The sequence below is a fragment of the Rhinatrema bivittatum genome, chromosome 5, assembly GCF_901001135.1.
Source record: "Rhinatrema bivittatum chromosome 5, aRhiBiv1.1, whole genome shotgun sequence".
Classification (NCBI taxonomy): Eukaryota; Metazoa; Chordata; class Amphibia; order Gymnophiona; family Rhinatrematidae; genus Rhinatrema; species Rhinatrema bivittatum.
The window spans coordinates 125,890,029-125,905,439 of NC_042619.1; the positions used below are offsets into that span (position 1 = coordinate 125,890,029).

At 48.7% G+C, this 15,411-nt stretch overlaps 1 protein-coding gene across 4 annotated transcripts in view; it reads left to right on the forward strand.

Annotated features, from left to right (window-relative positions):
• Positions 1–247: 247 nt before the first annotated feature.
• ZC3H13 (zinc finger CCCH-type containing 13) overlaps positions 248–15,411 on the forward strand; it is a 230,261-nt gene continuing 215,097 nt past the window's right edge. For 2 of the 4 annotated variants that reach the window (XM_029602891.1, XM_029602893.1), the window contains exons 1-2: positions 248–602; positions 2,878–3,011. In XM_029602891.1, coding sequence (XP_029458751.1) covers positions 2,895–3,011 — 117 coding nt within the window. In that variant the 5' untranslated portion in view covers positions 248–602; positions 2,878–2,894. The remainder of the gene's footprint in view (positions 603–2,877; positions 3,012–15,411) is intronic. The other 2 variants (XM_029602890.1, XM_029602892.1) reach the window with 1 other exon arrangement.

The window sequence follows — 15,411 nt, forward strand, 5'->3', positions numbered from 1 at the left end:
TGTCTGGTAATCTGCTTTGGAACCAGCTTTGGAAAAAGCGGAATGCCAAATGTTTATAAATAAATAAGATAAACAAAGGGCACGTGATACAAAAGCAGGAGGCCATGCCAGAGTACCGAAGCTGTCTGCCCACATCAATCATGGTGCTGAGCTACACACGCTCCGCTTCCGCCACTTTCCCCATCCCTAGCTCGCTCTGGCGCCCCATTGCTTTCTCCGCACGTCGGCTCGTGGGGGTGGCTGGGCATGCGTGCGTGCGGGCGGCGGGCTCGCTCGCTACGTCGGCGCTTGCGCTCAGGCTGCTCGGTTTTCGCGACGGCCTGTGTGAAGGGACGCGGGCAGGCCAGAGAGACGAGTCGGGCAGCGGGGCTCTTGCAGCGGCCGGCGGAGGTGGAGCCGGCGCGGGGGAGCAGCAGCAGCAGCAGCAGTAGTAGCAGCGGCGGCGGGGTAGCGGGAGGGGAGGAGGAGTCCGGAGGTTGTGAACCGGTGTGCGGGCGCTGGGAGATCGCGTAGTGCTCCCAGTACCTGCCCCCTTCCCTGCTCTGTCACGGCCCGGGATTCGGTGCCCGGCGGCCGGCGCCGCCGCAAGCGTTGGTACAACGGTGAGTGGAGGAGAGAGGGGGGCAGGGAGAGCTCCGCCAGCGTCCTGCGCTGTGTGCTGCAGCAGGACCCCCTCCTCTGCCCCTGCTCCGGGGCTCCGGCTCTTCCCGGAGGCCGAGAACGGCACCTGGGCCTTCGTCGGCACCCCATATCTTCATCCCGCGGGGTTTCGGCATTCTACCTTCCTTGAATGGAAAGAAAACTGTTTATGTTTAAAGAGGTTACATTTTTGATCGCCGTTTTGTACAACTCTTCTGTATTCTAGTTGGTAGAGCAGCAGTCGCAGGATAATAAACTGTTCGAAATATTTCCAGTGCTCATATTTCTTGGTCCCTTTTCAGCCTCTGTAAGAAAGAAAAAAGCTTTTGTAAAGTAATATACTACTTGTAATTTTATATTTTTTCTTTTTTACAAGATTGTAGTTTATTAATATTTATGATGACTAAAATATGTATGTCCTGAGATTGCTGACTTGGCTCTGTGTTGTGCAGTGGGAAGGGTCATTGCACTGGACTGGATTAATCCTGTGTGATACATTTTATTCTATCCATCAAAGCTTTAGTGCAAAGTAAAAACACGTTTGTGGCTGTGTTTGTGATACTGAATCAGACAATAATTGCAGACATGAAACCATAATAATTGTGTCAATAAGTTTATGCCAGAATGTTATGAATTTTCAAAATTTACACACAAAAATGTGTGCTTACATTGGACACATGGTATCAGGTTGAATTGGCACAGGTTTGAAATTTATGAGTGGTAATGCCAATCAGATCTTCAACACTGGCCTATGTTTTTTATTTGTGTGTCTTTTTATGCAATCATAACTTAGTCATTTAAAAAAAAAAAATCTAAAGTAGAGTATATATCTCACATTTTCTTACCTCGTGCTTGGATCAGAAATGGTGGGCATTCAGGTTGCATGCTCTTAGTGTTTTTATTTTTTGAGAAATGTACATATCATTAGAGGAACAGGTTTGTACTTAAAAAAAAAAATAAATTGTGATGCTCCCTGGGGTTTGAGGCTAAAATCACTAATATAGCAAGAATCACACATTGCCACTGATCCTGCCATGATTCTCTTTCTGTGTAGACTTCAAAGCTTGTTTAACTCATTTTAGGCTTTTAGACTGACCGCTTTATTTAAAAGTACTCCTGGCACACACATAGCCAAGTGATAATCTCAGCCACATAGGGGATCTGTTTCCTTTGATCTGCGAAGAGTGTTTGCTTGGTATCTGTGCAAAATCTGTTTAACTGTAATTATGCAAAAAAAGTATTTAAATGTTTAAAAACTAGTGACAGCTTCCTTTGCTAAAATATTTGTGAATGCCTCAATTTCATTTTTAGTAATTATAGATGAACTCCCCGATTTTAGTGCTGCTAGGCCATTGCACTCTGATCACTGCTGTCAAGCTTATGTTTATTACACAGCAGTAAACTTGATGGCAGGATGTGCTGCAAAGTTTGCAGCTTGAATGGCAGATGTTAGCTGAAATTCTACAAATTGCTGTAACATGTAGAAATGATCTCATTGGCTATGTAGCTGCTGGGGTTAAAACTTTTGGCAGCAAGGATAAACTATTTGAGAGAGGTGTATAATAGTGGTTCATAAACATTTCTAGTTGAGCCTCAACTTTGACCTGTGATAAAATCTTTAAAATCAAAATGCGATGCTAGAAGTTTAAATGAGTAGTTAATGTAAAAGAATAATTTTTGCTAATTGATTTAGCAATTGAAACCAATAAAATCATGTCATCCTTCTTTGAATTTTATTTGTCAAGAGAGATTTCTTTTTCAAATTTTTTTTTTAATGACCTTATTTTCAGTAAATCTGAGTAGTACTGTGCTAATGCTTATCAGAACTCCAAGCAGGTTTAAAATAGAAACATGTAAATTCTGAATATAACATAAAGAACTGATTGTTGAGGCTTAGGAAAGAAGAATTTTAAACTATTTGATAATAGCATAATAAAAGTATTCATCTGCCAAGCCCTTTATACAGAAATGTTAGCAAATATGATAAATTATCCAAGCCAGTTGGTGAAAACATCTTGAACCCTACAGTCTGAAGTTAGTTACATGTGCTGCTGGACAAGTGATTACTGTTTATTCTATTTTATTTGACTGCCCTTTTTGCTTCTGAGAGGGGGGGGGAAGGAGCTATAAAACTGAGCAGGAGTTGTGGATGGGCCATATGGTCTTTATTTGACGTTATGTTCTATGTCTCTATGAGTATATTACTTTTTAATTTCATGATTTCCTTTTTTCTTTTAGGGAAAAAGAAATATAAAATGTCAAAACTTAGACGGAAAGTAACAGTAGAAAATACCAAGACTATATCTGACAGCACATCACGAAGGCCCAGTGTATTTGAACGGCTTGGGCCCAGCACTGGGAGTAATGCTGAGGTGAGATTAAATAGATCACATGGTGCTGCTGTTTTCATTTCAGAAATAAGTCTAGACCTATCTATTTCCACTGGCATTTCCTTATTTTCCAGCTCAACAGTGGCCAGTGTCTAACATACTTATTGAAATTTGATTTTATATACAACCGTTGAATAACTGTAAAAACATTATCGAATAAAACTAATGAATTTTGAGACAAATATGGCATTTGCATGTATTCTGTTACTGTTCATAAATATTAAAATCACCTTAGCAAATGAGGAGTTAAGAATTAAGGGAAATAATTTTTGGTATAACTCTGGAAGTTTTTTTAAGTTGAGTCTTGCATTGACAAATTTTAATATTTCAGTGAGAGGGGGAATAGTGGTGAAATAGGGGTACAGAGTGAGTGAGAGATCAAGGGATTTTATGCTCTTTGGCTTATCTGAGAATAATGATTTTAAGATCATCTGAATGTGTTTAAAAAAAAATAGAGCCTTCAAATCTGTGCCACTGATTCAGATTTAACTGTTTGGTAGTGACTAAGATTCATTACCATCTGTGTGGCAGTTTATGTGACCTGAATTGGTGGCCTCATTCCTGTTCCCACTGGACAGAAGTTGTCAATATCACTTTTCCTAGCATGTAGCAGATGGACTCAGGACCAATGGGTATAGTGTACTCCTGCTAGCAGTTGGAGGCGGATCAGATTTCAATCTGACGTCAGTCCCTAGTACATATACCCCTGCAGGAAGTGCATCTCTTCAGTATTTTTCCGTCTCCATAGCAGTTAGGGACTATCTGCACGCTCTCAAGCGTTAGATCAAATTTAAAGAAGAAAAACCTACCTGAAGACAAGCCCTGCTCTCCTGCGATGATACCCTCAGGTCCCTCCCCCAGTTGAGATTCCCGATGTGATTTCCGTGGTCCCTCGGAGGTGAGCCTTGGTCCGGCGGCCGAATCGCAGCGAGGACCTAGCCCCCGATCCTTCGAGCGCGGCTGAGAGGCAGCGGGTGCACCCTCGAGCGTGGCGGTGAAGGTATTTGCCCTCTCCCCCCGCAGCCGGAGACCGCCCGGGACGAAACCGGGAAGCGCCAAAGACAAGGTAAGGTAGAAATCTTTTACTCGAATCCGGTCTCCGAGGGTCGAGGCCAAGCACAGGTCACCGACCGGGACCAGTGTCACCGGGTTGATCCGCCCTAGCAGGGCCAGGCCCCGGCTATTTCAAGAGTCTGCCCACGTGCAGACTCTCCGAGGGGTCGCCATATTGCCCGTGTGCTCGCCGTCGCCATCTTGGCCTACTCGTCTCGTCGCGCCGTTCGCCTCCGAGCGCACATCTCCGAGCCAGGCGCACAAAGCACTTGTGCGCATAGACTTACGTACGCATAAATCCTTGCGCACATAACTTGCACGCGCATATCTACGGCACAGCTGCACGCACAACTTACACGCTCAATCCAAGCGCACCGGAGCGCATAAGATTTACGCGCTGACAATCATGGCACCCCCAGGAACAGAAATTAAAGCGCAAGGCCTCTGCCCAGCATGCCACATCAGAGCCGCACAAAGCGAGGAGGCCGACGCCCTGTGCACGCAGTGTGAGGAGGCCCTGGGAGATCCAGCTCAGGGCCAGTCCCACCCAGGGCCGAGTTCCAGCTCCTCAGGGGGCACCCCGGACCTAGCCAGGGGGACCCCCTCACAGACGGGGACCCCCAAGGAACCAGCGCCCCTCTGCTTTGATCCAGCGTCCATATCATGGGTGGAGTTTTTCAAGGGGATTCACGCCTTTGTTCAAATGCAAACTGAACCTCTGGCTGTCCAGCCACATGCTCCACCGGAGGACCCACATGCTCCAGGCCCCTCAAGACCTAGGCACAGGCTCCCATTACCGAGAAGCCCCACCTACGGGGACTCGGACACCTCTGAGGAAGAAGCCGAACCCCTTGAAGAAGGAGAGCTTCCCCCGGGGACAGAGCCTCACCGAACCATGAGATGCTTCTTCACAAAGGACGAGCTCCCGGACCTGGTCAATCAGTGTCTGACGGAGCTCGCTATCCCAGGCCCAGGTACTTCGGGGGAACCGAAACAGAACCCCCTGCTGGAGGGTCTTTGACAGACTTCTCACCATTTCCCTCTGTTACAAGCAGCACAACAGCTGATTGACCTGGAATGGAATGCTCCGGAGTCCGCATTCAAAGGGGGACGAGCCTTGGTGGTCCTGTACCCCATGGACCCAGGAACCAAAGATCTTCTTGCATGCCCAAGAGTGGATGCTATGGTCTGCGCGGTCTCTAGGCGCACCACTATCCCAGTGGAGGGAGGAGCTGCGCTCAAAGATGCACATGACCGATGTCTGGAGTCTATCCTCAAACAATCATTTGACGTCGCCGCTATGTCTCTACAAATTGCGGCCTGCTGTACCGTGGTGACACGTGCCTGCCTATCACAAACCAGGAGCAACACCCCGGGAGAAGACATGGAACCAGCGGTATCATTCCTAGCGGATGCTGCCACCAACCTAGTGCGCACAGCGGCCAGAGGAGTGTCCTCTGCGGTGGCTGCCAGGAGACAACTCTGGCTCCGAAGCTGGTCGGCCGACGCATCTTCCAAAACACGCCTCACAAGGATGCCCTTCAAAGGATCCCTCCTGTTCGGCAGCAAACTAGAGAAACTGGCCGACAAATGGGGCGAGTCCCCAATGCCGCGACTGCCGGAAGATAAGACAAAGAGAAATCAGCGTCCCTTCCCCAGGTCCTCCAGGGGCAGAAGTTCACAGCGCTTCAATCCTTACAGGAACAACTATCAATTGCCCCCCCCCCCCCCCCCCCCCCTACGGGCAGGAACCAGTCCTTTCGGACCAAGCACATCAAGAGGGGAGCCAGCTCGGGTACGGGCCCCAGCCGCACCACACAATGAGATTCAGCTGACCCATCCAAGGGAAGAAGCCATAGGGGGCAGATTAGCCCTATTCTACCACAGATGGGTCGAGAGAACCTCGGACAAGTGAGTCCTAGCCATCATTCGGGAGGGGTACTACCTAGATTTCCTACGAACCCCTCCGGACAAGTACGTGGAGTCCCCCTGCCACGACCCCTCCAAGAGGGCGGTAGTGGAAGCTACACTGTCCAGGCTACTGGCACTCAAGGCCATAACCCCAGTTCCTCCACAGGAAATAAATACTAGCCATTATTCCATTTATTTTATCGTTCCCAAGAAAGAGGGAACATTCAGGCCCATCCTGGATCTCAAGTCGGTCAACCGTCACCTCAGGATCCCTCGCTTCCGCATGGAAACCCTACGATCTGTTATAAGGGCGATACAACCAGGAGAGTTTCTCACATCCCTGGATCTTTCGGAGGCCTATCTGCACATCCCCATTCATCAGGAACATCAGCGCTACCTACGCTTCAAAGTCCTGAACTGTCACTACCAGTTCCGGGCACTACCCTTCGGGTTAGCCACAGCACCCCGGGCGTTCACCAAGGTAATAGTGGTGGTGGCGGCAACACTGAGGAAGGAAGGAATCTTTGTTCACCCCTACCTAGACGATTGGCTGATCAGAGCAAAGTCACCGGAGGAAAGCCGCCAAGCAACCAGCAGAGTCATAACTCTACTGGAAAGCCTAGGATGGGTAGTCAACACAAACAAAAGTTCCCTACAGCCTTCACAGTCGCTGGAATACCTAGGAATCCGATTTGACACCAAAGAGGACAAGGTCAGCCTGACCCCCACAAGGAGATCAAAATTGTGGATCCGGCTACAAACCTTGCTTGGACGATCCTCGTCCCACAGCATGGGATTACCTACAAGTCCTCGGGCTGATGGCATCCACACTGGAAGTTGTGCCATGGGTGCGAGCCCACATGAGGCCCCCTACAGCACTCACTCCAATCACTGTGGAGCCCACGGTCCCAGAACTATACCTTACATCTCTCACTCCAGGGCAGAGTTCGGACCCAGCTACGGTGGTGGCTGCAGGCCAGCCACATGAGCCGGGGATCAAAACTATCCTCCCCAACCTGGACTCTACTCACCACAGATGCCAGTCTACGAGGATGGGGAACACACTGCGAGGAGCTAACAGGCCAAGGGCAGTGGAATGCAGAAGAGGCTGGATGGAACATCAACCGCCTAGAAGCGCGAACAGTCAGACTAGCCTGCATGCGGTTCGTCCACAGACTTTGAAACAAAGCGATCAGAGCAATGTCGGACAACGCCACGACAGTGGCCTACATCAACCGGCAGGGGGGAACCAGAAGCCAACAGGTGTCCCTAGAAATAGACCCCCTGATGGTTTGGGCGGAAGCAAACCTCCAGGAGATCTCCGCCGTCCACATCGCCGGGAAAGACAACATCATGGCAGACTTCCTCAGCAGGGAAAGTCTAGACCCAGGAGAATGGTGGCTGTCACCAACAGCCTTCAAGATAATAGTGGATCGGTGGGGGACACCGGACATGGACCTTCTGGCAAACAGATCAAACGCCCAAGTATCCAGATACTTCAGCTGCAGGAGGGAACCGCAGTCCCAAGGGATCGATGCCCTGGTACAGCCCTGGCCCCCGGGGACTCCACTATACGCCTTCCCGCCCTGGCCCCTACTGGGCGCAATCATTCACAAGATATACCTACACAAGGGACTAGTCCTTCTGGGGGCTCCGGACTGGCCAAGAAAACCCTGGTACGCAGACATGAGAAGACTGCTGGCAGGGAACCCCCTACCCCTGCTACAACAAGGTCCGATCCTCCACGAGGACCCAGCTCAAGTCTCTCTTACGGTCTGGCCATTGAGAGGGCTCGCCTGAGAGAGAGCGGGTACTCAGGTGCGGTAATAGACACCCTCCTCCGAGCACGCAAGTTCTCCACATCACTAACGTACATAAGGATCTGGAGAGTATTTGAAGCCTGGTGTGAAGACCACAACATCAAACCACGCTCATTCACAGTTCCCGTGATCCTGGAATTCTTACAGAATGGACTACAGAAGGGTCTGTCCCTCAACTCCATCAAGGTACAGGTGGCTGCCCTGTCTTGCTATGGCTCCAAGAGTGAGAGCGACAGCATAGCCTCTCATCCGGACGTGTCACGCCCACCACTCCTCCTCGTCTCTCAGGATGTCAATTATATTACTGCTAACAATCTGCTCCCCACAATGCAACTACCTCTATCCACCCAAGTAAGAAACCTCGGAGTCATCATGGATAATCAGCTAAACCTAAAAAAATTTATCCACAACACCACGAAGGACTGTTTCTTTAAACTTCAAGACCTAAAACGGATGAGACCGCTCCTCCACTTCCAAGATTACCGTACAGTTCTCCAATCAATCATTTTCTCAAAAATTGACTACTGCAACGCGCTTCTGATCGGGCTCCCAGCAAATACCATCAAGCCCTTACAGATGTTGCAGAACGCCACAGCAAGGATTCTGACTAAGACCAATAAAAGAGACCATATCACACCCATCCTGCAGAACTTGCATTGGCTCCCAATCAAGTTCAGAATTATGTACAAAGTCCTCATGGTCCTACACAAAGCCATTCACAGTATTGCTCCTCTGATCCTTAATATCCCACTTTGTCCACACTTACCCTCCAGACCGGTAAGGTCTGCCTACAGAGACACTCTCATCGCCCCCCCCCCCCCGCAAAAAGCACATTAAGGAAACGAGCTCTTTCCACAACTGGCCCGCAGCAATGGAATGCTCTCCCACCAGATCTTCGGCGCGAACAATGCCCGATTACCTTAAAAAAAAAAAAAGACTCAAAATCTGGCTGTTTGAGCAAGCTTTCCCTTAATTCATTCGATCCTTCCGGCTCCAGACCTCCTCCACTAATAGACATGCTCTCAGTTCTCCTCCACTCCACTCTTCAGAAGATTAGCTCCATGTCAGGTACCCTATGTACTAGACATTTTCAGTTTTTCAGGTTTTCCCTAGATACAAGACTCTTTTCAGTTTAAGTACCTTAGGTACAGTCAATTTGTTCAGCTCTTTATCCTCCGGCTCTCGGGAAGAGCCCTTCACCTATTCGCCCGGTTATCCCAGTTAATGTATCCCTTGTTATGATGTAATGCATTCTTACATGCCAGTTCATGTTCTAATGTAAACCGAAGTGATGTGTAACTTTTTACATGAATATCTGTATATAAAAATGCTAAATAAATAAATAAAGTGGCCGGTACCTCTGTGGAATCTCAATCTCATTTTGGACTTCCTAGCGGGAACTGCCTTCAGACCCCTATGAGGCCTGTCCCTTCACCTGTTAACCTTGAAGACGGTGTTTTTGCTGGCGGTGTGTTCAGCCCGCCGCATATTGGAACTACAAGCACTGTCCTGCCGTGAGCAATTCCTCAGGCTTACCCCGGGGTCCATCCAACTACGCACAGTCCCCTCCTTCCCCCCCAAAGTGGTCTCACACTTCCACCTTAACCAGACCATCTCGCTACCAACGACGGATGGCTGGAAGAATTCGGAAGAAGCCCGTAGTCTCCGCCACCTCAACATCGGCAGACTCCTATCCAGATACCTGGAAATGTCTGAGCCGGTACGAAAAACGGACCACCTTTTCATCCTTCACAGCGGAAAGAGACAAGGGGAAGAGGCCTCACGGGCAGCCATCGCCCGCTGGATCAAGGAAGTCGTCATGGTGGCCTACGTAGAAGCTGGCAAGCCACCACCTCTACAGGTCAAGGCCCATTCTACCAGAGCCCAGGCAGTATCATGGGCAGAAACTAGAATACTGTCACCTGCCGAGATCTGCAGGGCGGCTACATGGTCCTCCATCCATACCTTCTCCAGATTCTACCGTCTGGATGTTCAGGCTCGGGAGGACACATCATTTGCAAGGGCAATACTAAGTGGGTCACGGGCAGCCTCCCACCCGGATTGGGAGTAGCTTTTATACATCCCATTGCGTAGCTTTTATACATCCCATTGGTCCTGAGTCCATCTGCTACACGCTAGGAAATGGAGAAATTACTTACCTGATAATTTCGTTTTCCTTAGTGTAGACAGATGGACTCAGCATCCTACCCTTGGCTGCCGACACGCAGGGCCTTCAATGTTCAAGGGTAAGCCATGTTTTTCATTTACCTAGGGCATCCACTTTGCCGGGTGTCGACGCTTTCCGGTTGAGTACACTGGTGGTCTCCAGCTGTAGTCAATCAACCAGTTCAAGTTAATCAAGTTTAACGTTTACCCAAGTTATGAAGTTATCCAAGTTAACCAAATTATTCAGTTAATCAATCAGTCAGTCACACATATATCCACAATGCTTTTCGAAGAGAATATTGAAGAGCTGCACTTCCTGCAGGGGTATATATACTAGGGGCTGACGTCAGATTGAAATCTGATCCGTCTCCAACTGCTATCAGGAGTACACTATACTCATTGGTCCTGAGTCCATCTGTCTACACTAAGGAAAACAAAATTATCAGGTAAGTAATTTCTCCATTAGGCGTAGTGAGGGAGAGTGCCAGGGGGGCCAAGGCCCGTGGGGGTCAAGGTGGCAGGGGATCCCATTCTGCCAAAAGAAGAAAAGGCTCTAATGCCACCGGAGGTACATGTGCCAATCGGCAGAAGAGGTGGCAGCCCGGGGGCGCCTATCCCGTCCAGCGGCAGAGGTGAGGGAGCCCTGCATCCCTCCTGGTGGCAGAAGTGGAGGAGGCTTGGGGGCACCTATCTCGGCTGGCGGCAAAAGAGGAGGGGGCCCATGGCCAACAGGGGAGTCCATCCCAACCAGCAGCAGAATAGGAGGAGGTCTATGGCCGCGGGGACACTTGTCCTGCCTGGCGGCAGAAGAGGAGGCTCACAGCCACTGGGGGAGTCTATCCTGCCCAGCAGCAGAGGAAGACGAAGTCCATCCCGCCCAGCAGCAGAAGAGGAGGAAGTCCATCCCGCCCAGCAGCAGAAGAGGAGGAAGTCCATCCTGCCCAGCAGCAGAAGAGGACGACGTCCGTGGCTGCTGGGGGCGTCTATCCTGCCTGGCAGCAGAAGAGAAGGAGGTCCGTGGCTGCCGGAGGAACCCATCCCGCCTGGCGGCAGAGGTGAAGGAGATCTACAACTCCGAGCCTGTCCACGTCTGTTTTTGTGGAGGAGATGGAATGGAACCTGTGTGTGTGTGTGTATGTGTGTGGGTGTGTGTGTGTGTATGTGAGTGGGAACTAGCCGATGAGGCCTTTCAGCGACACGTGGAATACACCAAGCATGGACCTGATGGCAACATTCAGGAACGCCAAGGCCCTGTGCTTCTTCAGTCGATGCAGGGAGACAGGAGCAGAAGGAGTGGATGCCCTGGTTCTTCCCTGGCCGAAAAACATTCTGTTGTACGTGTTCCCACCTTGGCCTCTGATTGGCAAAGTGCTGCAGCGAATAGAATTCCACCCGGCAGAGGTTATTCTGGTAGCTCTGGAATGGCCTAGACGTCCATGGCTTGCGGATCTGGTCAACCTAGTGGTTGCAGGCCCCCTGCGGTTTTGGGATCCACCGAACCTTCTACATCAGGGTCCCGTTTGTTTGGAAGAGGCAGATTGCTTTTGTCTAGCGACATGGCTTTTGAGAGGCAGTGTCTGAAGGTTATTCTGACATGGTTGTGGCTATGCTTTTGAGATCCCGTAAAACGTCCACTTCCCTGGCTTATGTCAGGGTGTAGGGAGTTTTTGAATCTTCGTGCGTAGAATAAAAAGTGAGCTGTACTTGGGTGTCATCTGTATCGGATATCTTATGTTTCTTACAGGCCGGCCTGTCCAAGGGTTTATTGTGTAGTTCCCTAAGGGTGCAGGTAGCAGCTCTCGGTTGTTTATACGGTAGAATATGGGGTGTAGCGTTAGCTGCGCATCCGGACGTGGCTCATTTTGTCTGAGGTGCAAAACATTTACGTCCTCCGGTCAGACATTCTTGTCCTTCATAGAGCCTAAACTTGGTTCTTACAGCTCTGTGTGCTGTGCCCTTTGAGCCTCTGAAAAGGGCGACGTTGAAAGATCTAACATTAAAAGTGATTTTTCTGGTGGCTATCGCATTTGCTTGTAGGGTGTCAGAGCTTCAGGCGTTATCCTGCAGAGAACCCTTAAGAATTTTGGATACTGGAGTTCCTTCCTTTCTTCCGAAGGTGGTATCCTCTTTTAATTTGAATCAATCGGTGGAGCTCCCACCCTTTCCAGAGTTGGACCGTTAGGTCCCTAGAAAGGGGATCCGAAGGAAGTTAGACGTTCGCAGGGTTCTGCTGCGTTATTTGGAAGTTACTAACAGTTTTCGTGATTCAGACCATCGTTTTGTGCTGTGGCGTACTCTGAAAAGAGGTAATATGGCCTCTAAGACTTCAGTAGCCCACTGGTTGAAAGAGGCTATAAGTTAGCGTATTTGCTCCGTGGCAGGCCCCTTCTGGTCGGTCTTCGTGCCCATTCTACCCGTTCGCAGGTGGGATCGTGGGCGGAGTGCCAACAAGTTTCACCACAAGAGATTTGCAGGGCGGCTACTTGGAAGTCTTTACACACCTTCACGAGGCATTATAGGTTTAATGTCCAGGCCCCGGACCCTGGGGGGTTTGGAGAAGGTGTGATTCGAGCGGGACTCTCAGGGTCCCACCCCAAGTAAGAAAGCTTTGGTACATCCCAGGAGTGTGGACTGATCCGGGTACGTACAGGGAAAGGAAAATTGGTCCTTACCTGCTAATTTTCATTCCTGTAGTACCACGGATCAGTCCAGAGTCCTGCCCATTTTATACGTAGAGATAAAGGAGAGTCTGCTCATTCAGCATTTGTTTTATTTGGTTCTGCCGATCAATTTTTCACAGTGTTCAAGCTCTGTTGTCACGGGTTCTGTTCCTACTTGGGATTAGTGAGCCAGTTCAGGGGAGATATACATTCCCAGTTATTGTTAATTTGGTTTTGAGCCATTCTGCTTTGATACTGAGTAATACTGAAGGACTGTAGGTGGCACCTCAGCATATAGGGCAGAGTCAGTCAAAATTTCTGTCTCCATCTGCTGGAGGGGAGGCAAAACCCAGGAGTCTGGACTGATCTATGATACTACAGGCACGAAAATTAGCAGGTAAGGACCGATTTTCCTTTTTGTTAATGGAATCTTCCTTTTTATTTCTTTCTTGTTGTGGGTTAAATAGAAAGATGCCTTAGAATTATTTACTGTTCTTTTTGCTGTCTTACGTTTCAATAGTCACGAACCTTCTGTTTCTTTTCAAGCTCCTTTTGCAATAGACATTGTAAAAACAATTTCATTAAAGTAAAAAATAAACCTGAGAGATGACATTAAGAAAACTAAACCAAAATCTACTACATGGTCTGGTAGTCTCTACTGATCAAGTTTAATGTTGTTTGAAGTACCCTTAAGGAGGGCAGTTTTCAAAAGCCATTCACAAAGATAAATGACTGTTTACCCTGGTAAAAGGGCTGTTTGAAAATTACTCATTTTTCTGTAGCACGCGTACTTTTATCCACATTAAGTGGAGATGTACCTTAAAGCCGGGGAGATTGCAACCGGTGCCATTGGTCGACCCCTGTGACATAGTAAGGGCAAAGGGCCGTCGTCTGCCAGTAATCAAAATGGCGCCGACGGCCCTTTGCCCTTACTATGTCACATGGGCTACCGGTGCCATTGGTCAGCCCCTGTGACATAGTAAGGGCAAAGGACATCGGCGCCATTTTGATTACTGGCAGCTGACTGCCCAAGTGCAGGAGATCGCTCCCAGACCCCCGCTGGACTACCAGGGACTTTTGGCAGGTCTTGGGGGGTCAGGAGGGTGGGGGGCTGTAGTTAATTAAATTTAAAGGATTGGGATGGTTTGTTTTTTTTTGCGGGGGGGTTCCCATAGAAAGAGAACTATAAAAGTTTTCTGATCTGGGGAGTGGACCGATATGGCCCTCCCCAGCCCTGAAAACGAAATAGTAACAAAAAAAATTCTTATGCACTCCCGTAATTTGCTCCGGAAACAGAGCCAGTTTAGCACACATCCTAGGTGCGTCTTATGGAGCGAAAAATACGGTACTCCAGTTGACTGTAGCTGCTGTCCCACATTCAGTGTCTATCCCCAAAACCCTAACCCCTATCAAGCCCATTTTATTAAATGTATATATTTTATTATAGGGGACAATTTTTAAAACTATCTGCAGTGGTGCAAAATTACTTTGCAACAGTTCTTAAAGGGAATATGTACTTTTTCCAAAAGTTTTGAAGTGTTATTACAGTGAATGCTTGGTTTTTTGTTACATATACAGTAGTTCCTGCACTTATATCTGAAGCTAAGTTCTTATTACCGTAGTATTATTAGAGATGGAAATACCATGTTAAAAAAAAAAACCCAAAGCCATGAAGAAGAGCATTGATTTTTAAAAGAAGCGGTTTCCAAAATCATGTTCTTCTATTTAAGCAATTAGTATTTCTTTGCAGTAATAGAGGTATGGTAACTTTAATTTTATTGACCGAGAACATTATTTTCATATTAACACTTCCCTTTGCACTCGGGCAGGCCAAGCCACACGAGGGGTTATGCACCTCTACCAGCAGATGGAGAAGAAATAAAGCTCACGTCATAGACATATAACCTTGCTCCAGTATCAGCCCACCAGTATTCTTTGTCTCTAGCAGATGGTGGACATGCATCTCCTTTCTAGGGGCTGCTTGTAGTTACAAGGAAGATTTTGGCACACCACTTCAGCTCCTGAGGTGACACTTGGTCAATCCCTCCTTCAGTTGAGCATTTTTTAAGTCTGGAAGATGGGCCAGGTGTAGCCGCGAGTTCAAATAAATAAATAAATAATTAAATGGTGCATGCTCAGCGGTGAAGGCTTGTGCCTTCTCCCCCTGCAACCGGTGACCCTCCCAGCTCTCAGCCAGGAATGGCTGAGTTCAGGTAAGGGGGGGACGGACCCCAAAAGAAAATGAAACTGATAAAGTGTAGGGAAGTTTGGTCCCCTTCTGTTTTCTCCTTACTGGATCTTCTCCCTTGGCACTTGTTGCTCGGTGTCTTTGGCCCCCCTTTTTTTCTCACTTCTCGGAGAGTTATTGTAGAGTTGAGGTGGCTTGGGCTCAGCGGATTGAGCAGCTTTTGGCTAGGCCCGGCTTCTCGGGCTCGGTTCTGTTAGCTGCATGGTAGGCCGCGGTGGCGAATTTCTCGCTCTCAGGCGTGAATGCACTTTCCCACTGTGCGGTGGTATATGGCCATAGGCACACACTTGCATGTGTGCTTGTGCGTCTATTGGTGTAGACAATGTTCACTTATTGGCGCACGGGGATACTTGGGCATGCACGACTGCGACCTGGTTCAGGCACATGGTTATTTGTGTATGTCCACGGCCTGTTTTGAGCACATATTTTGTGCACTATTGGTGGGCGAGCAGGAAAGCTAAGGTACTGGGAACAGAAAGGGGATTCTATCCGCCTTGGTCTGTGTGGCTTGCCTTTTATGGTGT